General features: G+C 38.7%; 1 protein-coding gene across 1 annotated transcript in view; it reads left to right on the top strand.

Annotated features, from left to right (window-relative positions):
* ZSWIM5 (zinc finger SWIM-type containing 5) overlaps positions 1 to 26,578 on the top strand; it is a 206,898-nt gene that overhangs the window by 138,597 nt on the left and 41,723 nt on the right. Inside the window, exons 2-4 of the mRNA XM_032877615.1 lie at positions 2,450 to 2,806; positions 9,734 to 9,882; positions 11,113 to 11,263. Coding sequence (XP_032733506.1) covers positions 2,450 to 2,806; positions 9,734 to 9,882; positions 11,113 to 11,263 — 657 coding nt within the window. The remainder of the gene's footprint in view (positions 1 to 2,449; positions 2,807 to 9,733; positions 9,883 to 11,112; positions 11,264 to 26,578) is intronic.

Raw genomic sequence — 26,578 nt, 5'->3', positions numbered from 1 at the left:
GCAACATGTAGAATGAAACTGGACTACTTTCCTACACCATACAAAGAAATAAGTTCAAAATGGATGAAAGACCCAAATGGGAGACAGGAAACCATCATAATCCTAGAGGAGAACATAGGCAGCAACCTCTTCTACCACAGCCATACCAATTTCTTACTTGACACATCTTTGGAGGCAAGGACAAAATACAAAAGCAAATATGAACTATTGGTATTTCATCAAGATTGAAAGCTTCTGCACAGCAAAGAAAGCAATCAACAAAAACTTAAAGGCAGCCTACAGAATGGGAGAAGATATTTGCAAATGATGTATATGATAAAGGGTTAGTATCCAAAATCTATAAAGAACTTATCAAACTCAACATCCAAAGAACAAATAATCTAATCAAGAAATGGGCAAAAGATATGAATAGACATTTTCCCAAAGATGACGAACAGATGGCTAACAGACACATGAAAAAACGTCCAACATCACTCATTATCAGGGAGATACAAATGAAAACCACAATAAGATACCACCTCATACCAGTCAGAATGGTTCAAATTAATGCCAGAAACAACAGGTGTTGGTGAGGTTGGGGAGAAAGGGGAATCCTCTTGCACTGTTGGTGGAAATGCAAACTGGTGCAGCCACTCTGGAAAACAGTATAGAGTTTCCTCAAAAAGTTAAAGGGAAAACTACCCTATAGCTCAGCAATTGTGCACTACTAGGTATTTATCCAAAGGATACATAAATACAGATTCAAAGTGGTACATGAACCCCAATGTTTATTGCAGCATTATCAACAACAGCCAAACTGTGTAAAAAGTCCAGATGTCCATTGGCTGAAGAATGGATAAGGAAGATGTTATATATATATGTGTGTATATATATACACACACACATATATATATATATGATGGAATATTACTCAGCTATCAGAAAGAATGAAATCTTCTCATTTGTAGCTGCATGGTTGGAGCTAGAGTGTATAATGCTAAGCGAAATAAGTCAGTTAGACAAATACCATATGATTTCATTCATATGTGGAATTTAAGAAACAAAACAGATGAGCATATGGGAAGGGGAGGAAAAAAAAGATAGAAGGAGAAGGAAACAAACCATAAGAGACTTTTAATGATAGAGAACAAAGCAAGGGTTGATGGGGGGAGGTGGGTGGGCAATGGGCTAGATGGATGATGGGTATTAAGGAGGGCACTTTTTATGATAAGCACTGGGCGTAGTTTATAAATTCTACACCTGAAACCTGTATTGCACTGTATGTTAACTAAATAGAATTTAAATAAAAATTTGAAAAGTCAGTCAGAGAAAGACAATTATAATCTCACTGATATGAGGAATTTGAGAAACAAGACAGGATCATAGGGGAAGGGACTGAAAAATGAAACAAGATGAAACCAGAGAGGGAGACAAACCATAAGAGACTCTTAATCTCGGGAAACAAATGGAGGGTTGCTGGAGGGGAGGGGGTTGGGAGGGATGGGGTGGCTGGGTGATGGACATTGGGGAGGGTACGTGCTATGGTGAGTGCTGTGAATTGTGTAAGACTGATGAATCACAGACCTGTACCCCTGGAACAAATTATACATTGTATGTTAATTAAAAAAAAAAAGAAAACAAGGGAAATAATACCAACTTCATCATGTTGTGATAAATTATTAAAAGCACCTATTACAATCCTGCTACATGATAGGTGCCTTACAGATATTTGATATTCTTCTCCTGTTTCTTTTAATAATATTCCTAGGCGTAGCAGTGTGATATTTAAGGTCTCATTAAACATTGGTTTGAATGACTGAATTATTCTTACATTTCAAAATTATCAGTGCTATGTGCTAGTAAGTAGAAGTGTAACACTGCTAATCTCACTACAGCAAGCTGTGCTTTCCATATTTTATGAGGTTTCTTGCCTTTTATGTGTTCCACATGGCCACCATTTTGGAATTGTGTGTTTTGAGGAATAAATGTTGTCATAGTCTCCTTGTTCTTACTCCTGTCCTTTTCATGGCATTCTTTTGGTTTCTCTTGCATTTATAGCACTCACCTTAATCTAGATTGTACTGATGTTATTTGTAGACTTGTCTTTGCCCCCAAAGAGCTTAAAATCTACCTGAGTTTCTTAACTTATTTGGGATTTTTTGTTAACCTTTTGAGACTATAATGAAAGCTTTGAACCATCTCCACCCTCAGCAAAAGTACACATGTAGAAACAAAAGTTTTCATAATTAGTTCAGGTTTGTGGACTCCAGAGTAAGGACTTTTTTTCTAGATATTGTGTTCCTTATGAGCTATATCTGAGTTTCATTGACCTTTGTATTATGGTAGAGCCTACTACAAAGATAGGAGATACTCAGCAAAAAGTTTCTGAATTGATTAATTGAAATGCAAAATGAAAATCTTCAAGATTCTTACTATAGAGTCTCTAAACACACTTTCTTTGTTTCCTTAGGCTTCCATCTCAGTGGCACAGTAACTGAGGCAGCTACTCCTTCTGAACCAGCAGTGACTTACAAAGTTGCGATCAGTTTTGATCGATGCAAAATCACTTCAGTGACATGTGGCTGTGGGAACAAAGACATATTCTACTGTGCTCATGTGGTAGCACTCTCACTCTACAGGATCCGTAAACCAGACCAAGTCAAATTGCGTCTTCCTATCTCAGAAACCCTTTTCCAGATGAATAGGGACCAGCTACAAAAGTTTATTCAATATTTAATCACGGCCCACCACACTGAAGTTCTTCCTACTGCACAGAAACTGGCAGATGAGATTCTATCCTCCAACTCCGAAATCAACCAAGTGCATGGTAATTATACAGATTTTTACAAAAGCCTACTTTGTTGCTTCGTTGCATATTTGGAGGTTCAAATTAGGGGGGGGGATATTTTTGCAGTTGTAATCACTTATACCTTAATGAGTTCATTCTATCTAAACAACTATTTAACTCTTAGTTTCTTAAAGCAGTCCAGTTGTCTACCTTATAAAGGTTTGGGCAAAAAGGACAGAGAATGTTAGAGTTATATATTGATCTAGTTTATGGACTTTATTTGTCTATATAATCCCTGTGCCCAGGAGCCTGGAATATTCAGGAGTGCACGAACGCCTGAAATAGTTTGTGTCATTCAGTGAAATTAGATGGATATGAGAATTTCCTTAATATTTTAGGATCCCACATAACATCAGGGTCATTCTAAAGAGCATCTATTAGCATTGTGCTTATGAGCTATATATAATGGGAGGGTGCATGGATGGAGAAAGATACTATGTTCACTTTTTCTTTGATTATATATTGAATACCTACTGCGTGCAAGAAATAGTGCTGATTATTAAAGGCATAAAACAGACATGGTTCCTGCCTTCAAGTAGCTTAAAATCTAGTAGAAAAGATAGCTAAGTTGAAACAGATGCTAACGAAGCCAGATTGTAAGGACTTTATCATAAGAAAGAATTTTGAGAAGGCATTTTGTTTGTTAGATCCTTACTATGTTCCACCACCCAAGGGACTCTATATACGTCAATTCATTTAGCTTTCAAAACTAGTCTGTGAAATAGCTGTTTTAACCACTTCTATTTCATAAAATTGGAAATTATGTATAACCCAGGCTCACCCGACTTCAGAACTCAAGGTTTTTATGCTTCTTTATAGTACTTCTTTATTTTTAGAAGATAATTGTGGTGCCAGCATAAAAGAGGCAAGGAGACCAGGTGGATGGCCTGTATAATACTATAGTCTGTGTGCCAGAGGGTCTGCCTTTCCCATTTGTCCAATAGAACTAACCAAGTCCTACACACAACCTCAGCACTCCTCAGAAACAAAGATACTCAAACGAGCTTCTAGGAACTCTTGCTACCTAGCAGAAATAATCATCTATTGCTTTATACAGAAAGTTGTGGTGTATATGTAGTAACTGAGCTCTCTCTATTTATAAAGAGTAGCTTCACCTATCTCTTATCCCACACAGGGAGGCTGTTCTACTTCTGTGGCCTCCTTAAGTCCAGAGCTCTTAAGAGACCTGAGTTCTGCCTCATCGCAACGTCTATAGCACTAAAGGGAAGTACTGCTCTGTACCCCGATAACTAAGTTATGATCTCTTATGCTTTATTCCCATTAGCTCTTTCTCAGAATTGTTGCTTATTTCCAAACTCTCTTGCCTTTTTTCTTTTAATGACCACCTCGGTTAAGGAGGTATATTACACCTGTCTAGTTTATATCACTGCTGTCACCAAAACAACCCTCTTCCCTCTTTACCACTGGGCTAAAGCAATTTTTATCTTTCTTTGACCCTCCCATCTCAGTATCCTATTATGTATTTGTCTGAAATTGGGCTTACATTGCCACATTGACCTTGAGATATGATTCTTAACCTTCCCTAGAAACTACTACTTCCATACTTGTGTTTATTCCATACTAAAATTACCTTTCTAGTATTCCACAAGGCCTTTCCTAATCTGTTTCTAATAAGCAATGTTGATAATCAGCAATGATACTGAAAAAAGGGGGACAGAGAATGAAGATATCTTAGAGGTAACATGGACTGGTCAGCATTCAGGTGTATAGGTTGTGTCAGGAGTAAAGAAAAGAATAGAAAGATGGGAGAAAACTGAATTCTAGAATGTTTAGCTAGGATGGTATTGATGAATTTGATGATAATGTTGCTGTTCACTGAGGGAACATAGGAGGAGGAATAAATTTGGGAAGATGATAAATTAGAGGGGCTTATAGAACATTTAGGAAAAGATTTGTGATGGATAGTTGGATATATGGATCTGGAACTGAGGACAAAAGTCAGAATTTTGGAGTTATTAGCACAGTCATGTTTCTTTTCCCTGCTAAATCTTTAAACACTTAGACCATCTTCCTTATTCCCTTTCCCAAACCCTCTTCCTCACCAAAACAGACTTAAAAAGCAGAAATAAGATTTCTAAAACTGGTAGCTGCCTGCTTTTAATCCCAAGAATGGATCCAGGCATTGCTGGGCTCTTCACTTCCTTGAAACCCCTTTATTTCTCTTCTGTGTTTTTCTCCTAGAAAGTAGAACCTAGATTTTGCCTTGTCCCCTTTGGTAGACTGTTTTTCTACCTCTATCACTGCTCAATGCTCTGTGATTTGTTTTTGTGTGTTTTTTTGTTTTGTTTTGTTTAAGATTTTATTTATTTATTTGCCAGAGAGACAGCGAGAGAGGGTACACAAGCAGGGGGAGTGGGAGAGGAAGAAGCAGATTTCCCGCAGAGCAGGGAGCCTGATGCAGGGCTCCATCCAGGGATGCTGGGATCATAACCCAAGCTGAAGGCAGACGCCCAACGACTAAACCACCCAGGCACTGCGCCCACGCCCTCCCCCGCCCCCACCAATGCTCTGTGATTTGATTTGGTAACTCCATACCCTGAGATTCTCTGGTATAGCATCTTATCAGGGATTCAGTTGCTGCTTACCCATGAAGAGAGTTTGGATACCTTGAGAAAAGTAAGGTGATTGAGGAGTAGGGTCAGGAACCATGTTTTACTAATTTCTGAGTCTCTGTCACCCAGCATGGTATCTGGAAATTAATAAGGGTTTATTGAATGAATACAGCCATGCATATACAGGTGATGAAAACAGGAGTCATTGTAGGAATGAGTAAGGTAGAATGAGAAGTGAGAAAAAGATAGCTAGAAATTATCAAAGTCGGCATAGACCTGAGTGAACAACTGAGTTGTTTCAACAAGGGAATGGTCAACAACATTGAATATTGTGGATGACACAGACCAAAGTTAACAAACGTAGAAAGGCAATTTGGGAGAAATAGAAACTATCCAGAGAGAAGAAAACCTTGAGAAATTATTAATAACATTATCATTAGATTAGCAGAAGATATTGCAACCATGAAATAAGAACGGGATGCTGTAAAAACAAATTCACACAACAGGAAGAACTAATGAAAATTACAAATATAATGGCAATTTTTTTAAAACTAAGTGATGGAAAATAAGGGTAAGGAAATTTCTGTAGAACAGAGCAAAGTGTATTTCATCATTTTCTACTTCTCTCTATTGATACCACATCACCCTAAATCAAACTACTATAATCTCCCACCTAAAGGTCTAATTTATCTTTCTTTTTCCGTTTTTGCTCCCTTCTATTCCAGTCTCCACACAGTTATCCAGAGTAACTTTTCTATAACTACAGATTTTGTCATGGATAAAGTCCGGATTTCATATGGCCTATAAAACCTGTATCATCTGGCTTTTGCTTACATTTTCATGTGATTTTCCCTCTGGAAAATTTCCAGAGGGAAAATCACATGAAATATCTTGGAAAAAATATCTTAGAAAATCCTCCTTGGGGCCTCTTGCCAATTCATGCTCTCCCAGATGACTTTAATTCCTTCAACAGTCACACCAACTCCTTATAGTAGTGTTACCTGGATGCCTCAAATATTGACTCTCCCCTTTTTTTTTGCAACCAGCCATTTTGGCAGCCCTCTTTCTCATCTCCTGGATTCATTATAGATCAGCAAACATTTACATGGTTTACCTTCCTTTTTTGCCTATCAAATAAGTGAACCCTTCTAAAGTTCTAGTTGAAATTTTAATGTTAGTAACTCCCAAGGCTTTGCCTTATCTAAACCCTTCTCAGCAGTTTTCTATGGTTCGTGTACTGTGTATTTATAAACTGTGCCTTATATAAACTGCCACTACCACCACCTGGGCCCAAAAGATTCTCCAGTTTTCTCCATACCCCTTTGAACTTTTATGGGGGGTTGTCACTCCCACTTCCAGCCAGTTAATTAAGACCATTTCCCCTGGGAGATTGGGTCCTGTTCCTGCTTTTTTACATCCTAATCGAACCACCCAAGAGTCAGAATTGGTATTCAAACCGTCTCTGCTTGTTTTTGGAGCACCATTTCTGTTCTTCCCTCATCCCCATCCTTGGCAACAAGGTACTCAAAGGCCCAGTCCTTGGTTTATACCTAATATACCTCATTTTATCTCTGTTCTGTCTTTATTGAACTACTGAAAACTAGAATCGTTAGAGGTGAGACTATAATCTGCATTTTTAACACAAATCCCAGATGATTATTCTATGTATTAACATTTGAGAATCACTGTACTGGTGAGAACTCTATCATCTTCACTAAGTGGAAAATGCCTAATCCTATATTCTATATAGTGGAATAGGCCAAGAAAGGATTTAACTATCTTCATACACACCATCCAACTTTATGTTCCAGGGCCTGAAACCAGCTTGTGGCTCTCCATGCTCAGGCCTATGAGGCTAGAGGCTAAAGTTCAGTGTTGTAGTGAAAAAACAGACGTTGAAGAGAGGCCAGCATATAGATACTGGCTCATATTATATTTGTTATATTACTTATATTATATGTATGTATATGTATATCATATATATGTTATACTTATATTACATATTATTATATATGTTATATTACTTACCTGTATAAGCTTTAGTTTTTTTCATTTTAAAATTAGAATAATAATACTACCTTTTGGAGTTATAAAATTTCATTGGAATTTACTTACCAAATAATCATTGAGCACCTGCTGTGTGCCAAGTATTATTCTACAGGTTGCAAATATATCAGCAAATAAAACCAGTTATGCCCTCAAGGAGAGTATGTTCTAGTGAGGATATATGTAAAAAGATTTTAGACTCTGGTATACAGGAAGCACTAAAAATATGGCTCTTATAAACCAATATTTAAGAATAAGGAGTATACTTGTTCTGCTTTGCCCCTTTAGGGATACAAAAGAAGTATAGGATATATTATTTGCCCACCTGGAGCTTAAATCTGGACGGTCAGTGAGACATGTATTTGTTTATTCTATAAATGCTAACTCAGTGCTGTAATAAGCCAGGCACTGTGAGGTACAAAACTGAATACTTACTCTTTAACAACTTCAATTTGGGGAATATATGAGAAATGCACAATTCTGATGTAGAATAAAATGCAACAGGTCTTTAAGAAAAGTAATAATAAAGTGCTAAGAGTATTACTCCTTTTATATGTATTTTGAGCATAAAATGGACATACTTTTGACAGGTGGCAGTGGGTTATATAGCTAATTTAGTGAGGGGGTAAAAAGAGCCTCTCCTGCGAAGTGAACTAAGCAGTGCATGAAGCATGCCAGTGTTGGCCTTTCTGTATACTTATTTCGTGGTTTCCATTGCTCATTGCAGCCCTGACTCTAGAGCCCAGGCAATTCTGACAATAAGAAGTATCATTTGTTTGGCCGAAGAATGGTTTGCAGGAGAGGGAGGGGAAAAAAGGAAAAAGCAGAAGTGAAGTCATGAGGAAATGTGGTTGATTTCTGAGAACACTAAGTTCTTAGCTGAAACATAGCATAAATATAGGGTAGACAAGACTATAAATAAAAGATAAGGCCTGAGCTTGGAGAACCTTGGATACCAAGCGAAGGCATATGGACTTAATTTAATAAAAATGGTGCATCACTGAAGACTTCTAATCAGAACTATCTAGAACAATACATTCAAAGAAAAGTAGTATATGGTAGATAAGCATAAACCTGACAGTCATATGTATTAATCAGTACTTGTAGAATAACAGAATGTGTGAACCCTCCTGATTTCTTGGAGAAAAAGATAGATGCACTACAAAAGCTTAGCCAAAGAGCAGCTTTTCTGGGTAGACCTGAATTTCATTTAATCAGGGCTTTGATACAGGAAGACAAGAGAAAAAGTAGACTGACTGATGAAACATGACATGAATTTCTTATTTTTTTTTCTCCTTCCAAGAATATTTATTTTTATTTTATTAACATATCATATATTATTTTCTTCAGGGGTATAGGTCTGTGAATCATCACTCTTACACAATTCACAGCGCTCACCATAGCATATACCCTCCCCAGTGTCCATCACCCAGCCACCCCATCCTTATCCCCCACCAGAAACCTTCAGTTTGTTTCCTGAGATTAAGAGTATCTTATGGTTTCATGACATGAATTTCTAATCTATTGCACGGCCACACCTGGAGAGCGTTTGATTTATAGCCTTTTAACACTTGGAGGCAGGTTTCTAAAAACTTAACACAGGACTCTGTCTTTGAGAAAGTGAGAGAAGATTCAGTTTTCATTCCATAAATATTCCCTAGGTGCCTGTCACATTACCAGCACAGTGCTGTGGCTGATTCAGCTGTGAGCAAGCAGCTAACAGGGCATGAGGGGAGAGAGGTGTGTAAATAACCAAAACTGTTTGAAGGTGGTGTGAGCCCAGATATGAAAGATATTTTGAGTATAAGTTTATAAAATTTTTCACCTTGCATGCAACTCTGACTTTGCCTTAAGGGGCAAGTTTCTAGAGATTTAGAAGTGTTGACTCTGCTGAGAAGCTACAATTGCATAATGACACAGAATTTTGTAACCTGTACTTTAAGGTTTATTTGAATGTCATAGGAAGGCAAATTGAACGGAAAAAAATAAATGTCACCCTCCTAGGGAAAAAATAAATCACTTTTTCGTCTTTGTGCATTTCCTTCTGGGATTCCCCCACCCCCGGAATGGTATTTATAGACCTTGGAAGGAGATAAGACTGAGACATAAGTGAATATGAAACTAGCATTAGCCCTCTTATATTTATTTAGGACCACACAGTTGACAAAGCCCCCAATTATGGCAGAATAAGCCATCCATTTTTTAATATACTCACAAAGTACCCCTTCTGCCAAATGTGTAGCATATGAATTCAGGGGACTCATTTCACCATTGCCATCCCTCACAGGTGCCCCTGACCCCACAGCTGGGGCCAGCATCGATGATGAAAACTGCTGGCATTTGGATGAGGAACAGGTCAAAGAACAAGTGAAACTCTTCCTCTCCCAGGGTGGTTACTATGGCTCTGGGAAGCAACTCAATTCAATGTTTGCCAAGGTAAGATATGAAGGGTATTTTTTTTTTTTTTCTTTAAGTAAACTGGGCTCACCACACTTCTGGCTTCATGCGTTGGATCTAGCTCACTTGATCTATCTGTACCGAATCCTCGAAAACTAATGGGAGGGCTGATCAGAGCAGGTGGCATCCAGGGATCCTTACTGCCTCTCCCTGGTAGTCCTCTTCCTTCTGCTCCATTCTAAATCAATTAACATTGCTGGGGGTTTTCGTCAGGAAGACAATCCCTCTGCTTGGAACCCAAGGCTGCCAGATGAAACCTTGAAGAGATGTAGTACTTTAGAACTCTGGGCTCTCACAGCAGGTTTTCTTTCTTTCTTTTTTTCTTAACGCCTTTAGTAACAGATGATTCACCCATTTAAAGTGTGCATTTCAGTGGTTTTTAGTTTTTCACAGATATGTGTACCCATCACCATAGTCAATTTTAGACCATTTTCATCACCCTAAAAAGAAACCCTATACCCTTTACCTGTCACTTCCCTTATTCCTCACTCCCCCTCCTCCAGCCCTAAGCAATCACTAATCTACTTTCTGTCTCTATAGATTTCCCTATTCTGGGCTTTCCTAGGAGTAGAATAATATAGTATATAATCTTTTGTGACTGTCTTCTTTCATTTAACATAGTATTTTCAAGGATCACCCATGTTGTGCATGTATCCATACTTAATTCTTTTTTATGGTTGACTAATACTCCATTGTATGACTAGACCACTTTTGTTTACCCATTCTCTGTTAGTGGATATTTGGATTATTTCCACCTTTTGGTTATTATGTATAATGCTTTTATAAACATTCTCTTACAAGTTTCTGTGTGGACAAGTGTTTTCATTCTCTCTACGATCGGAACTGATAGGTCATGTAATTCTACATTTAATCATTTGAGGAAATACTATACTGATTTCTAAAGTGGCTGCATCATTTTACATTCCCACCAACAGTGTGTCAGAGGTCTGATTTCTCTATATCCTCGCCAACACCTGTTGTTATCTGACTTTTTGATTCTAGCCATTCTAGTGGATGTGAAGTGGTATCTCATTGTGCACAGCAGGCTTTCTTGATAGATGCAGAGAACTTGCTTATAGAACAAGAAACCTTCTTTTTGGCTCTTTGGGTGTGTTATGCTTAGATACTTCATCTTCTCCTCCCCTTCCTTCTCCTCCTGCTTTTTTATGATGTGCAGTCACCAACCCCTGGCCCCTCCTTATGTGTCAGGTTCGAGAGATGCTGCGGATGAGGGATTCCAATGGAGCCAGGATGCTGACGCTGATAACTGAGCAGTTTATGGCTGACCCACGACTCACACTCTGGAGGCAGCAAGGAACAAGCATGACAGATAAATGCAGGCAACTTTGGGATGAGTTAGGTAAGTCCCCGTATCTCAGATAAGTGCTCTGTCTGTCCTTCCAGTCTGCCCCCTGCAGAAGTGTTAGCGAATGCTTGCCATCAGTCATTATGAGAGTCTTGCTAAATGAACTTTAGCCTAGCTATGAAAGATGTAGGCTCTACGCAGGCCACCCAGAGTATTCTAAGCTCATTCATGTTGCTTCCACAACATTGTACTTTGCTATTGACATCAGTATTCTGTTCCAGATATTACCTCATAGAAGCCTTTGCTGAGGGAAAATGTCTTCCCTTGGCTTCTTCTGCCTGGCACTAACCTGGCTCTCCAGATACTTATCAACCTTACTTTTCTTGCTTTCCCTGGGTTTGCTCTTCTGTATCACTACTAGACACACCTCTTAGACAGAGGGCAGCCTTGGACTTCTTCTTCCTCTATACCCCCTCACTGAGAACTTTTTTTTTTAATGTCATGGCTCCAAAGCTTACCTCTCTTTTGATCTTAGCCTCATCTTCTTTCCATTAATCTGAGTTCCAGTCCCATAACAGCATTGCACTATAACCATTTCCACTGAAAAATCCCCTAATCACCTCAAGTTTGAGAAATCCAAAAATGAATTCGGACCTTCAACCAAAACATGTTCCCATAACTCTGGCAGTGGCACCACCATTCCTCACTCTACCAAACTGTCAGGCACTCATTTTTCTTTCATTCCCAACATTCAGTCACCAACTTTATTTGATGCCTTGACCTTTAAAATGCAATTCAGTGTCCACTCACACTTTTTAATTTCCTATCACCACTGCTCTGGTTGAGGGCATTGGGAACTTCTAGATTAAATTAGACCTGTGGCCTTCCGAATGGCCTCTCTGTTCTAGATTCTCCTCATCAAGGCCATCGTCTCTGGTCATCATTTCTCTGTATCATTCCAATGCTCCAAGGCCAGTTTTGCAGTGCTAATACTCAGCTTCTCTTCTTATTTTCAGAATCTTCCATACCCTGAATCCAGTCATAGCCCCACTTTCAGTTATACTGGAAAAGTTCTGTGTAACGTGTTCTTAAATTTCTAATATAGCTCCTCCATAGTCCCTCCATGCCAGAAAGCAACAACAAACTTTCCACTCATACAGAGTAATACATCAGAAAGCTGCAGGTTAGGAGTTCAGTGAGTTCTTCTGGACTAAAGCCCCAGGAGCATATATTTCATAGCCTCAGAGCTAAAAGCCTTGCAGAGTGAGGCTTCATGACTCTGCAACTATACTCATTTACTTTGGGGTTTTGTTTTGGGTGCTGAGGCTTTTTGATCTTACCTGTGGCACTAATGGCTTTGGAGCTCTCATTACTATGAAGAACTACATTTTTGAGTTTTATGTGTCAGACTCTGTGTTATAGATTATACTCACATTTTTTCACTTAATTCTCATAACAACCCTATAAAGTTATTGTGTGTTTACTGCAAAGAAACAGAGACAGCTCTGCTTACTTCTGGATACAGAATAAAATTATAGAAAACTGTCTCTGCCATGACATAACCACATTTGCTGAAGTATAGGAATGTTGCACTATTGGTCTAAATCTACTGGTTCAAACTGTTGAGACCAGGGTCACATGATACAATACATGGCAACTTGGGGACTACTTCTAGACTCTTTACTCAGACAGGATTATAGTCACAGACTCCCTTCCAAGGTAAGATTTTGGCACCTTCATATTTTTAGATGAGAAAACTGAGCTCAGAAAAGTTAAGGGTTTTATTCAGGATCACACATGGTGGTTCTACCCATGGAACAGCAATATGTTTGACTCCAAATCAAGCATCCCTCTGCGACACCTCCCTCAATTCTATCTTGTTATGTACTTTTTTCCTCCACAGTGCATGCTTTTATTTTTTTTTTTATTTTTTTTTTTAAAGATTTTATTTATTTATTTGACAGACAGAGATCACAAGTAGGCAGAGAGGCAGGCAGAGAGAGAGAAGGGGAAGCAGGCTCCCTGCTGAGCAGAGAGCCCGATGCGGGACTCGATCCCGGGACCCCGAGATCATGACCTGAGCCGAAGGCAGAGGCTTAACCCACTGAGCCACCCAGGCGTCCCCATGCTTTTAAATTTAAAATCAGCCTTCCTCAGTGAGTCAGTTTCATCTGAGGCCTGAATCTCATGGAGTAATTTCTATCATACTCATGGGATTATGCTGTGGACCTAGGCTTGGCCTTTGAGGCAAAGGTATGTGAAAAGAAGTTAACACAGCTGACTGCCAGTACTTTTAAAGCATTTGTCTTATACTTAGTTTCATTATGAAAAGCTCTTGCTGCTGACATTTTTGTATCTGAGAAATTGCTATTTCAGTCTTCCAAGAAACCCTCAGCATTCTGCAAAGACAGTGGTTCTCAAACTTCTCAAAATCACCGAGAGTACTTATTTAAACTTGTTGCTGGGCCCTGTCCCCAGAGTTTCTAATCCAGTAGGTTGGAGTAGAGCCTGATAATTTGCATTTCTAACAAATGTCTAAAGAATGATGTTACATCTGTTCCAGAGACCACAATTTGAGAACCGCTATACTAAGAGAAACCTTATTAGGTCGGACACTAGAGTATGGTGCATGCTTCCCCATACTACTGTGAGGGCTCCTTACTGTTCACCAGGCCTGCTCACTTGGAAGGACCTGGAGAGGGTTTATAGGAATTCAGAGGAGTAGACTCACTGCTTTCAGATCCTGAACCAGAGAAAACAGAAGTGGTCAGAGATGAAGTTTTCTCATCTCCCTGTATCTGCACACATATGCTTTGCTTTATATTCTGTTTAAATCTATAAGTTTCTCTGCTCCTGTAACAGGGCAGTTCTTACATATTTGTTCTGGGTCCTATACTATCTCCTTTTCTCAAGAACTTTGCTTTTGCAGTTACCTCCTTTCTCTGGCCTTATTAGTTTCTCCCTCTCTACTGGACCAATCCCATCAGCTACAATGGACTAATATTGTCCATCTCAAAAAAAAGTGCCTTTGATGTTCCCATCCCCCTCCAATTATTACTGCATTTCTCTTCCCTTCAAAGCAATATTTCTTTATTTTTAGGTTTTTTATTTAAATTTTATTTAGATTTATTTATATTTATATTTATATTATAGATATAAAAATTATAATTTATTTAAATTATTTTATTAAAAATTTTTTAATTTATTGAAATTTAAACCCATTGGTTAACATACAGTATAATATTAGTTTCAGATGTGCAATATAGTGATTCAGCGCTTCCATACAGCTCCTGGCACACATCACAACAAGTGCACTCCTTAAACCTTATCACCTATTTAATCCTTTTACCCACCCACCTCCATTCTGTTAACCATCAGTTTGTTGTTCTCTATAGTAAAGAGTCTGTTACTTGGTTTGCCTCTGTCTCTTTTTCTCCCCTAGCTTGTTTGTTTTGTTTCTTAAATTCCACATCTGAGTGAACTCATATGGTATTTGTCTTTCTTGACTTCTTTCACTAAACATTACACTCTCTAGCTCCATCCATGTCATTGCAAGTGGCAAGGTTTCATTCTTTTTTGTGGCTGAGTACTATTCTGTTGTATATATATGCCACATCTTCTTTGTTCCTTTCATCAGTCAATGGACATTTGGGTTCTTTCCATAGTTTGGCTATTGTTGATAATCCTGCTGTAAACATTGGGGCGCATGGCTCCCATTGAATTAGTATTCTTGTATTCTTTGGGTAAATACCTCGTAGTATAATTACTGAATTATAGGGTAGTTCTTTTTTTTTTAAATATTCTTTTTTTTTAAGATTTTTTTATTTATTTATGTGACAGACAGAGAGATCACAAGTAGGCAGAGAGGCAGGTGTAGCGGGGGGGAGCAGACTCCCTGCTGAGCAGAGAGCCCGATGCGGGGCTCGATCCCAGGACCCTGGGATCATGACCTGAGCCGAAGGCAGAGGCTTAACCCACTGAGCTACCCAGGCACCCCAGGTAGTTCTATTTTTAACTTTTTGAGCAACCTCCATACTGTTTTCCATAGTGGCTACACCAGTTTGCATTCCTACCAACAGTGTAAGAGGGTTCTCTTTTCTCTGCATTCTTACCAAGGTATCTTGTTTCTTGGAGTTTTGATTTAAGCCATTCTGACAGGTGTGAGAGATCTCATTTTAGTTTTGATTTGCATTTCCCAGATAATGAGTAATGTGGAACAGCTTTTCATATGTCTTTTGGCCCTCTGTAGGTCTGCTTTGGAAAATGTCTATTCATGTCTTCTGCCCATTTTTTAACTGGATTATTCAGATGTTGGGTGTTGAGTTTTATAAGTTCTTTATATATTTTGGATACTAATACTTTATCAGATATGTCATTTGTAAATATCTTCTCCCATTCTGTAGGTTGCTTTTTAATTTTGTTGATTGTTTGCTTTACTATGCAGAAGACAGAGCAATATTTCTTTGAAAAATTTGTCTATAGTCACCTTTTCCCCTTTGTTCACCTCCATTATATTTTGAGTCCACTATAATTGAGCTTCCATTGCTCATTTCTGCCACTTTATTGAAGTTGCTCTTGTCAAAATCACCAGTGATTTCAGTATTGTTAAATACAGTGGTTACTTCTCTGTTGTTATCTCATTTGACCTCCTAGCAATTTTCAATAAAATTGACTATGCCCTTCTTGACACTTATTCTCTTGGCCCCATAACCCCATCTTACTGTTTTTCCTCCTGTATTCCCAGTTGCTTTCTCTCAGTCTGTTTTGCAGGCTCTTCTGCCTTTCTGCAACCCTTTTGAATACTGAGTACTCCATAGCACCCACTGCCCTGTCTACCTTCTCTACCTAAGTGATCATATTCAGTCCCATGGTTTTGTTTTGTTTTTAAGATTTATTTATTTGAGCGGAGGTTGGGGGGCGGGGCAGAGGGAATCTTCAAGCAGACTCCCCACTGAGCACAGAGTCCAATGAGAGTCCAGTGATCCCACAACCCATGAGGTCATGACCTGAGCCGAAACCAAGAGTCACACACCCAACTGACTGAGCCACTCTGGTGCCCCTAAGTGCCATGGTTTTAAATAGCATCTGGATATAGGTAAGTCACAAATTTATATCTCTAGCCCTGACCTTCCTTCTGAGCTCTAGGCTCAGTGCCCACCTACCTACCACTTCTAAGAAACATCTCAAATTTAATAAGACCATTATTGAACTCTTAATTTTCCTGCCAGAGTCTGATTTTTCCCTTGTTGTCCCCATCTCAGTATCAACACCAAGATGTATCTAATGGCTCAAGAAGAAAATCTAAGAGTCATACTTCGTTCCATTTTCTACCATCTATAGCCAACCCAAGACCTGCTGATGCCCAAAGTTGGAAGACTAAATGAGATAATGTATATAAAATGTTGAACATAATGCCTGGCCCATTAAAAAAATAAATTGTAGCTATTATTTTACTATTGTATTTACTATATAATAATTATATGTGATTTTTAAATTTCCATGCTAGCTAACCTTTGGTTAGAGTTTTTGATACTTTTTTTAAGTTGCTGGAAAATATGCTTTTGGATACTGGTAACACAGTCCCACAAATGCTATTATATGCAAGCATCTGCAGAATTTTTTGCTTTGGCTCTTTCTTAGAGATGTGATTGTCTCTGAATGTTTTTGAAACAAATTCTTAAGAACTTAATTAGACCAAAAACTTCTTTTTAACTTTCCAGGGAAGATACATGTACTCACTTTCTAGGGATCCCCTTTTTAATATCTAAATGCCTAGGAAACAGGAACTCTTTGATGACTTGAATGAGCACCCTGTTTCTTTACCTCTTGAGCCTCTCTCAACTCACCTGATCCGTTTTCCATTCCTATGACCTATTGATCTTTGCCATTCATAATGTCCGTAGAGTCCCTTAGTTGCTAAGTTTAATGGCTTTTTTGGGTTTCTTGGGTTAAATGTGAAAAATCTTTGACTTCACTATAAATGAAAAACACTTTTTAAACTGTAGAGTAGATGTGTGTTACTAATATTGATATTCTACTGCATTAGACATTGCTAATTGGCTTGTGTGTCACTGATTTCTCCTGGTTTTTTCTCTTCTCTTTCTCTTTCGCTTATTCCTCCTTCTCCTCTGCTCATGACTTAAATGTTTCCTCAATTCTGTTTTGAGCACTCCTCTCATCCTAAATGATCACATCTTCTTCATCTTTATTCCTTGGTAGGTGGGGCCATATCACTCCCTACCTCAGTTTTAGAAGAACCAGCAAATAGTGTAACACAGATACCATTGGGGAGCTACAGTGTAAAGAAAAAATTCTTTCTCGTTATATTTATACAGGCCTTTAGGATTCTTAAATCCTAAAAGTAGAGAGGGGCACGTGGGTGGCTCAGTCGGTTAAGCATCTGCCTTTAGCTCAGGTCATTATCCTGGGGTCCTGGGATTGAGCCACACATCTGGCTCCCTGTTCATTGGGGAGCCTGCTTCTCCCTCTACTGCTCCCCCCTGCTTATACTCTCTCTCTTTCAAATAAATAAATAAAATCTTTGAAAAAAAAAGTAGGGATAGTAACTCTTTTATGACTTGAATATTTGTGCATCTTTCTTAATGCACACTTCCAAATTTTTTACCTGCTGCACTTACATATTAAGGATTTCCTGTCGCCTGGTGTTCATAAAGGACTCTGTAATTGGTAGGAGCTCACAGTCCCTGGGGAAGGAAAAAACATCCAATAGACTAAATATCCAAAGGGACTAAAATGACTCCAGAGAGCATCTTTGCCTTAGCTTATATCCTTCCCCTTGTTTGGGATACACCCTTCCTCCATCTCTGTGCCCAAAGAACTCCTATTTATCACTTATTCATCCTTAAAAATTAAGTAATACATGTATACAGATTAAAATGTCAAATACTGCTACAAACTTTAAAATAAAAAACAGTATTCCCTTGCCCCATTCCTTCACATTGCCAATTACCACTTCATACAGTTTTAAATGCAATTTTAAATCCTTTAGGTGTTTTTTCTAATATGCCTTCATATTTCAGAATAACTATTCTTTCTTGATTTTTACATTCTAGATATTATCTTTTATCTTCCTACAGTGAAACCTCTCTAAGGATCAGACCCTTAGTATTCTTTCCCAGATAGGGCTTCTTTTTCTTTTAAATATGGATAGGCTGAGAATTTTGCAAATATTTAAGTTCTGCTTCATTTTAAACAATCCCATCTTTAAATTATTTCTCTCTTCTCACATTTTACTGTAAGTAGTCAAGAGGAACCAAGCTACCCTTTCAATACTTCACTTAGATATTTCCTCAGCTAATTTCATCACTCGAAAGTTCTACCTTCCACAAAATAGCCAAGTGCTTTGCCCCTATATAACAAGGGGCACCTTTCCTACAGTTTCCACTAATATGTTCCACATTTCCATCTGAGACCTCATCAGAATGGCCTTTACCTTCCATATTCCTACCAATACTTTGTTCAGGATTACTAAGGAGATTAAAACTTTACAAGTCTCCTCTTCTTTCTGAGCCCTCACCAAAATCATCTTTAAAGGTCTGTTCATAGGAGCATAGGCTTTTTTAGCATGCAACTCAAAATCCTTCCAGCCTTTAGCCAGTTCCAAAACTGCTCTCACACTTTCACATATTTGTTAGTAGCACCCCACTTCTTGTACTAGTTTCTCTCTTGGTCTGTTTGGGGTGCTACAACAGAATACCCACCAGGTGACTTACAAGCGAAAGAAATTTTTCAGGGTTCTAGAGGCTGAAAAGTCCAAGACAAGTGACTGGTAGATTTGGTATCAAGCGAGGACCCACTTCCAGGCTTATAGGGAGCCATCTTTTCACTGTATCTTCCCACAGCAGAAAGAACAAGGGTTCTCATGAGAGATCTTATTCTCGTTGAGTCTATAGCTCCCAATTCATAAACACATACATACATATATACATAACCATGAACCTTTCCCTCATTCTCTCAAATAATGATATTATGATTTGAGGTTAGATCAAAATTAAACATTTACATTATTAACTAAATAAATATTTGTAGCACAGTCATGTAGTATACTAATTCTGCATTTACTTTCTTATACAACTTTTCTTCCCCTTCAGGAATTAATACTTTCATTTGTTTTTTGTTTGATTTTTAGGGAGGTTGCAGATTTTTCTGTTGTGATCATTAATTACACCCAAATTGTCTAGCAGTAATTTAAAATCTTCATGTAATATATTTGGTCACAACAAATAATCTGTCAATTTTATTATCTTTTTAGAGACATTTCTTCTGAAACCATCTATTTTTCAATCCCTGGTTTAGATTGTTTCCTTTCTAAACCTGCTGCAGAGTAGTCAGGTACATACTGCCCTTCACTATCATTCTAGGACTTCTCTTTTTCTTTCTCCAGTGTGTACCCCCTATTTTCTGAATGCAACATCTTCCTCTCTGTGAATTTACTTTCTTGCCTTGGTAGAGTATACTTTCCAGTAGCTTCCTCAGATAGGAATTTTCCATAGTTGATAAATTTTGCATTGCTGAATGTCTGGATTTTACCTTCATTTTGATTGATATTTGATTAGTGTATATTCTAGGTTGGAAATCATGTCCTTTTCCCTTAGAACTTTGAAGATGTTTCTCCAATGTCCTGCATCTTCCACTTGCCATTGTAAAGTACCAGGTCATTCTGGCTCAGAAGAATGTCTTATCTTTTCTTGGCAGAACCATATGTTTTATCTTTGTCATCATTAATCTGAAATTTCACACTGATATCACTTACTGTTGGTCTTCTAAATTTTTTTCAAATCTAATCTGCTTGAAGGAGTTAAGATGGAAGAGTGGTTAAGGGGACCTTGGGCTTGCCTTGTCCCTGGAACATGGCTAGATCAACATCAAATCATTTTGAACAACTAGGAAATTTATCTGAGGATTAAGAAGACAGTCTGCACAATTGCAAGGTTTGGAGATTTGAATTGAGGGAGAGAAAAGCCACAGTGCTGTGGTGGGGAAGGAAACTTTTCAGGGAGAGAGGCTGTGAGCGGGAAAGAGACCAATGAGTTGGGTTACTGCAAGACAGCAAGATGCTGTGGTGTGGGGATCCCCGGGGTTTCATTGGGAAATGATGTTCCCCTTCCTGAAGTACATTTGGAAAAGGGTATATCGCCTCTCTAAAGACAAAAGACCTGCCGGGCACAATGGAACAGCCATTCAACAGCAGGGGACAGAGGTGGGTGCAGAGGGCAGATAACCTGGTTGTAGCTTTTGGTGGTGCTTCACAGTAGACTCCAGGCATCTGCACAGCTATGGGACTGCTTTTCTGAGAGAGAACAGTGCTGGCCACAGCGCTGTGAGGCTCTCCTCTGAGGGAGGGGAGTGCTCCGCACTTTGCCGAGTCCTTTAAGGTCTGAAGTTTTGAATGCCAGCCTCCAGCGAGAGATGAAACACAAGAGAACCGTGCTGCTGGGAGTTCCTTTTCTTTCTTTCTTTTTTTTTTTTTTAATTTTTATTTTTTAAAATTTCTTTTCAGTGTTCTAGAAATCATTGTTTATGCACCATACCCAGTGCTCCATGCAATACATGCCCTCCATAATACCCACCACTAGGCTCACCCAACCTCCCACTCCCTGCCCCTCCAAAACCCTCAGATTGTTTCTCAGAGTCCATAGTCTCTCAGGGTTCGTCTCCCCATCCAATTTCCCCCAACCCCCTTCTCCTCTCCATCTCCCCATGTCCTCTGTATTATTTCTTATGCTCCACAAATAAGTGAAACCATTTGATAATTGACTCTCTCTGCTTGACTTATTTCACTCAGCATAATCTCTTCCAGTCCCATCCATGTTGATACAAAAGTTGGGTATTCATCCTTTCTGATGGAGGCATAAAGAAAAACAAAACTGGGGGCATCACGTTGCCAGATTTCAAGCTTTACTACAAAGGTCTTTACTACAAAGACAGCATGGTACTGGCATAAAAACAGACACATAGGGGCACCTGGGTGACTCAGTGAATTAAAGCCTCTGCCTTCAGCTCAGGTCATGATCCCAGGGTCCTGGGATCGAGTCCCGCTTCTGGCTCTTTGCTAAGCGGGGAGCCTGCTTACCCCTCTCTCTCTGCCTGCCTCTCTGCCTACTTGTGATCTCTGTCAAATGAATAAATAAAATCTTAAAAAAAAAAAAAAAAAACATAGACCAGACAAAGCAGGTGCTGGGAGTTCTAAGGGCCCTAGGCACAAACAGGTTGAGGGACAAAAGCCTGGGATACAGGAGAAGAGATTGTTAGCTTTCCTTTGAGGGCCTCCTCAACTGTGGTGGCCTCAAGTTCACTCCCTGGGGGACAAGAGGGCAGGGTGACACCATCTCCCATCCTCACTGCCAGCCCTCTCTCACCAGCTCCATCAGACTTCAGAGGGAAACACAGGGCCCCCAGGGGAAGCTGGAGTTGCTGACACCAAACTCCTCCACCCTCTGCCTGGCAGGGGCATCTTTACTAGGACAGGTCTGACTGTGAGCCAGCACAGTGGGCCTCTCCCCCAGCAGACCAACACAGGCCCCCTTTGTGTACCAAGTCTATTGATCATAGAGTGCTCCAGAGTGTCAGCTTCAGTTCTGATAGAAATAGGACAAGGCCATTTATTTATTTATTTATCCTTTTGGAATCAGGTTTATGTTTTTTTGTTCATCTGTTGGTTGGTTGGTTTCTTTTTCTCATTTTTTGGATCAGGTTTTCTTTTCTCTTTCTTCTTTTTTTTTTTTTTTTCCTTTTCATTTCTTTTTCTTTTTCTTTTTTTTTATAGAGAGGGGAAGGGAGGAAGTATAGAGGGGGAGGGAGAGAGAAAATCCTAAGCAGGTCCCATGCACAGCCCAACACTGAGGCTTGATCTCATGACCCTGAGAGCATAACTTGAGCCGAAATCAAGAACCCAATACTTAACTGACTGAGCCACTCAGGTACCCCTCCTTCTTTCTTTCTTTTTCTTTGGAATCAGGGTTATAGTTTTTTGTTTGTCTCTTTGTTTGCTTTTTTGTTCCTTTTCCTTTTCTCTTTTCTTGGATCAGGCTTTTTTTTCTTATTTCTTTTTTCAGGCTTTTCTTAAGAAACAAATTAAAGCATACCTAATTAAAGGTCCAGACACTCCCCACTGCAAGCAGGGAGGAACTCCATGGAGGACTGAGCTATGCGAAAGAGAACACAACACAACAGCAGAGTGCACACAGCATACACCAGAAACACTTCCTGAAGTGCCAGGCCCCAGACAATGTGTGACCCCTTAATACTCTTACTCTTAATAAAGTATTACTCTCAGGAGCAAGAAACTTAACATGCTTTCATAATATACAAAAGACAGACACCTAGACATAATGACAAGAGGGAGGAGTTCTCCCCAAAAGAAAGATCAAGAAGAAATCACAGCCAGGGATTTGCTCAAAACAGATATAAGCAATGTATCTGAATAAGAATTTAGAAAAACAGTCATGGAAATACTAGCTGGGCTTGAGAGAACCATAGAAAACACCAGAGAAACCCTTGCTTCAGAGATAAAAGACTTAAAAACTAATCAGGCCAAAATAAAAATTAGTATAACCGAGATGCAAAACCAACGAGATATAAAAGACAAAATTATGAAAAATAATGAAGCTGAAAAGAGGAGGGAAAGGAAACTATTAGAGCACAAATATAAATGTAGGGAATTCAGTGATTCCACAAAGCACAGTAATATCCGTACCATAGGAGTCCCAGAAGACAAAGAGCAGGAAAGGGAGCAGAAGGTTTATTTGAACAAGTTATAGCTGAGAACAGCCCTAATCTGGAAAGGAAACAGGCATTCAAGTCAAGAGGCACAGAGAACTTCCCTCAAAATCAACACAAATAGGTCAACACCAAGCCATATCAGAGTGAAACTTAGCAAAATACAAAGATACAGAGAGAATTCTGAAAGCAGCTAGGGACAAAGGTCCTTAACTTACAAGGTAGATGCATAAGGCTGGCAGCAGACCTGCCCGCATAAACTTGGCAGGCCAGAAGAGAATGGCATAATATATTCAACATGCTAAGTGGGAAAAATATGCAGCCAAGAATACTTTATCCAGCAAGGCTGTCATTCAGAATAGGAGAGAAAGAGTTTCCAAGTCAGGGAAAAACTAAAGGAGCTCATGAACACTAAGTCAGTTCTGCAAGAAATATTAAAGGGGGTTCCCTTTGAGCAGGAAAGAGAGACCAAAAGCAAAAAAGACTAAAAAGCACCAATCTACAGCAACAGTGCCCTTACAGGAAATATAATGGCACCAAATTCAGAATTTGGTGAATAATTACTATAATAATTACTGTCAATGTAATGGACTATATGCTCTAAACAAAAAACGTAGTATCAGAATGGATTAAAAAATTTTTTTAAAAAGGAAGACGCATCGATTTGCTGCTTATAAGAGACACATTATTTATTTATTTATTTATTTATTTATTTATTTTATGTTCAGTTAGCAAGAGTCTCATTTTAGACCCAAAGACACCTCTAAGTTGAAAGTGAATTGGTGGAGAACAATCTATCATGCTAATGGATGTGAAAAGAAATCTGGAGTAGCCATCCTTATATCAGACAAATAAGATTTTATAACAAAGAGATGGAGAGGGGCACTATATTAATAATAAAGGGTCTGACATCCAACAAGAAGATGGAACAATTTTAAATATTTATGCCCCCAATTTGGGATCATATGTATAAATCAATTAATAACAAACTTAAACTCATTGATAATACAATAATTGGGACTCCTGGGTGGTTCAGTCAGTTAAGTATCTGCCTTCAGCTCAGGTCATCATCCCAGGGTCTTGGGATCGAGTCCTGTATCAGACTCCTTGCTTGGGAGGGAGTCTACTTCTCCCTCTGCCTGCTGCTGCCCCTGCTTGTGCTCTCTCTCTCTTTCAGACAAATAAATAAATAAAATATTTTTTAAAAAAAGAAAAAAAATTTTTTTAAAGATAATGGTACAATAATAGTGGGAACTTTAATACCCCAGTCACAGCAGAATGCACATTCTTTTCAAGTGCACATGGAACATTCTCCAGAATAGATCACATACTAGGTCACAAATCAGGCCTCAACTGGTACAAAAAGATTGAAATCACACCATGCATATTTTCAGACCACAACAATGTGAAACTTAAAGTCAATTACAAGAAAAAATTTGGGAGGACCACAGAATACATGGAGATTAAAGAATATTCCACTAAAGAATGAATGGATTAACCAGGAAATTAAAGAAATTTAAAAATACATGGAAGCAAATGAAAATAAAAATATGACAGTCCAAAACAGTTGGGATGCAGCAAAGGCTGTCCTAAGAGGGAAATATATAGCAATAGAGGCCTTCCTCAAAAAGCAAGAAAAGTCTCAAATACCAACTTAACCTTAAACCTACAGGAACTGGAAAAAGAACAGCAAATAAAGCCTAAAACCAGCAGAAGAAGGGAAATAAGAGAGAAGAATTAAACAATATAGAAAATTAAAAAACAACAACAGATCAACAAGAGCTGGTTCTTTGAAAGAATTAACAAGATTGATAAACCCCTAGCCAGACTTATCAAAAGGAAAAGAAAAAGGACCCACATAAAATCATGAATGAAAGCGATTACAACCAACACTGCAGAAATACCAACAACTGTAAGAGAATATTATGAACAATTATATGCCAACAAATTAGGCAATCTGGAAGAAATGGATAAATTCCTAGAAACATATAAACTACCAAAACTGAAACAGGAAGAAAGAAAAAATATGAACAGACCCATAACCAGCAAAGAAATTGAATCGGTAATCAAAAACCTCCCAACAAACAAGAGTCCAGGACTGGCTGGCTTCCCAGGGGAGTTTTACCAAACATTTAAAGAAGTCATATTTATGCTTCTGAAACTATTCCCAAAAATAGAAATGGAAGGAAAAGTTCCAAATGCATTCTATGAGGCCAGGATTACCTTGATTCCAAAACCAGACAAAGACCCCAGTAAAAGGGAGAATTGCCAACCAATATCCTTGATGAACGTGGATGCAAAAATTCTCAACAAGATACTAGCTAGTCAAATCCAAAATTACATTAAAAGGATTATTCACCAAGTTCAAGTGGGATTTATTCCGGGGCTATGGGATGGTTCAACACCTGCAAATCAAGCAATGTGATATACCACATTAATCAAAGAAAGGATAAGAACCATATGGTCATCTTAAGAGATGCAGAAAAAGCATTTGACAAAATATAGCATCCTTTCTTGATTAAAAAAAAAAATCCTCAAGAAAGTAGGGATAGAGGGAACGTACCTCAACATCATAGAGGCCATATATGAAGAGCCACAGCTAATACCATCCTCAATAGGGAAAAACTGAGAACTTTTCCCCTAAGGTCAGAAACACAACAGGGATGTCCACTCTCACCACTGTTGTTCAACATAGTACTGGAAGTCCTAGCCTCAGCAATAAGACAACAAAAAGCAATAAAAGGCATTGAAATCAGCAAGGAAGAAGTCAGACTTTGGTTATTTGGAGACAACATGAAGCTCTATGTAGAAAACCCAAAAGACTCCACAAAAAAATTGCTAGAACTGATAAGGAATTCAGCAGAGTTGCAGAATATGAAATCAATGTTCAGAAATCTGTTGTGTTTCTGTACATGCATAATAAAGCAGCAGAAGGAGAAATCAGGGAATCAATCCCATTTTAGTTGCACCAAAACCCATAAGATACCTAGGAATAAACCTTACCAAAGGGGCAAAAGATCTGTACTCTGAAAACTATAGAACACTTATGAAAGCAGTTCAAGAAGACACAAAGAAATGGAATAACAAGGATGTCTGGGTGGCTCAATCAGTTAAGAGGCTGCCTTCAGCTCAGATCATGATTCCAGGGTCCTGGGAGTGAGTCCCTCATTGGACTCCTTGCTCAGTGGGGAAACTGCTACTCCCTCTCTGCCTTCCAGTTCCCTTTCTTGTGCTCTCTCTAACAAATAAATAAAATCTTAAAAAAAAATGGGAAAACATTCCATGCTCATGGATTGGAAGAACAAACATTGTTAAAATGTCTATACTACCCAAAGCAATCTACACATTCGGTGCAATCCCTGTGAAAATACTGCCCGCATTTTTCACAGAGCTGATACAGGCAATTCTAAAATTTGTATGGAACCAGAAAAGACCCCAAATAGCCAAAACAGTGTTGAAAAAGAAAACCAAAGCTGGAGGTATCACAATTCCAGACTTCAAGCTGTATTACAAAGCTGTAATCAATGGCACAAAAACAGAAACATAAATCAGTGGAACAGAATAGAGAACCCAGAAATGGATGCTCAACTCTGTGGTCAACTTATCTTTGACAAAGCAAGAAAGAATATC

Source organism: Lontra canadensis, unplaced genomic scaffold, assembly GCF_010015895.1.
Source record: "Lontra canadensis isolate GAN:19392208 unplaced genomic scaffold, GSC_riverotter_1.0 scaffold60, whole genome shotgun sequence".
Classification (NCBI taxonomy): Eukaryota; Metazoa; Chordata; class Mammalia; order Carnivora; family Mustelidae; genus Lontra; species Lontra canadensis.
This window is presented reverse-complemented; position numbering and strand designations above follow the sequence as displayed.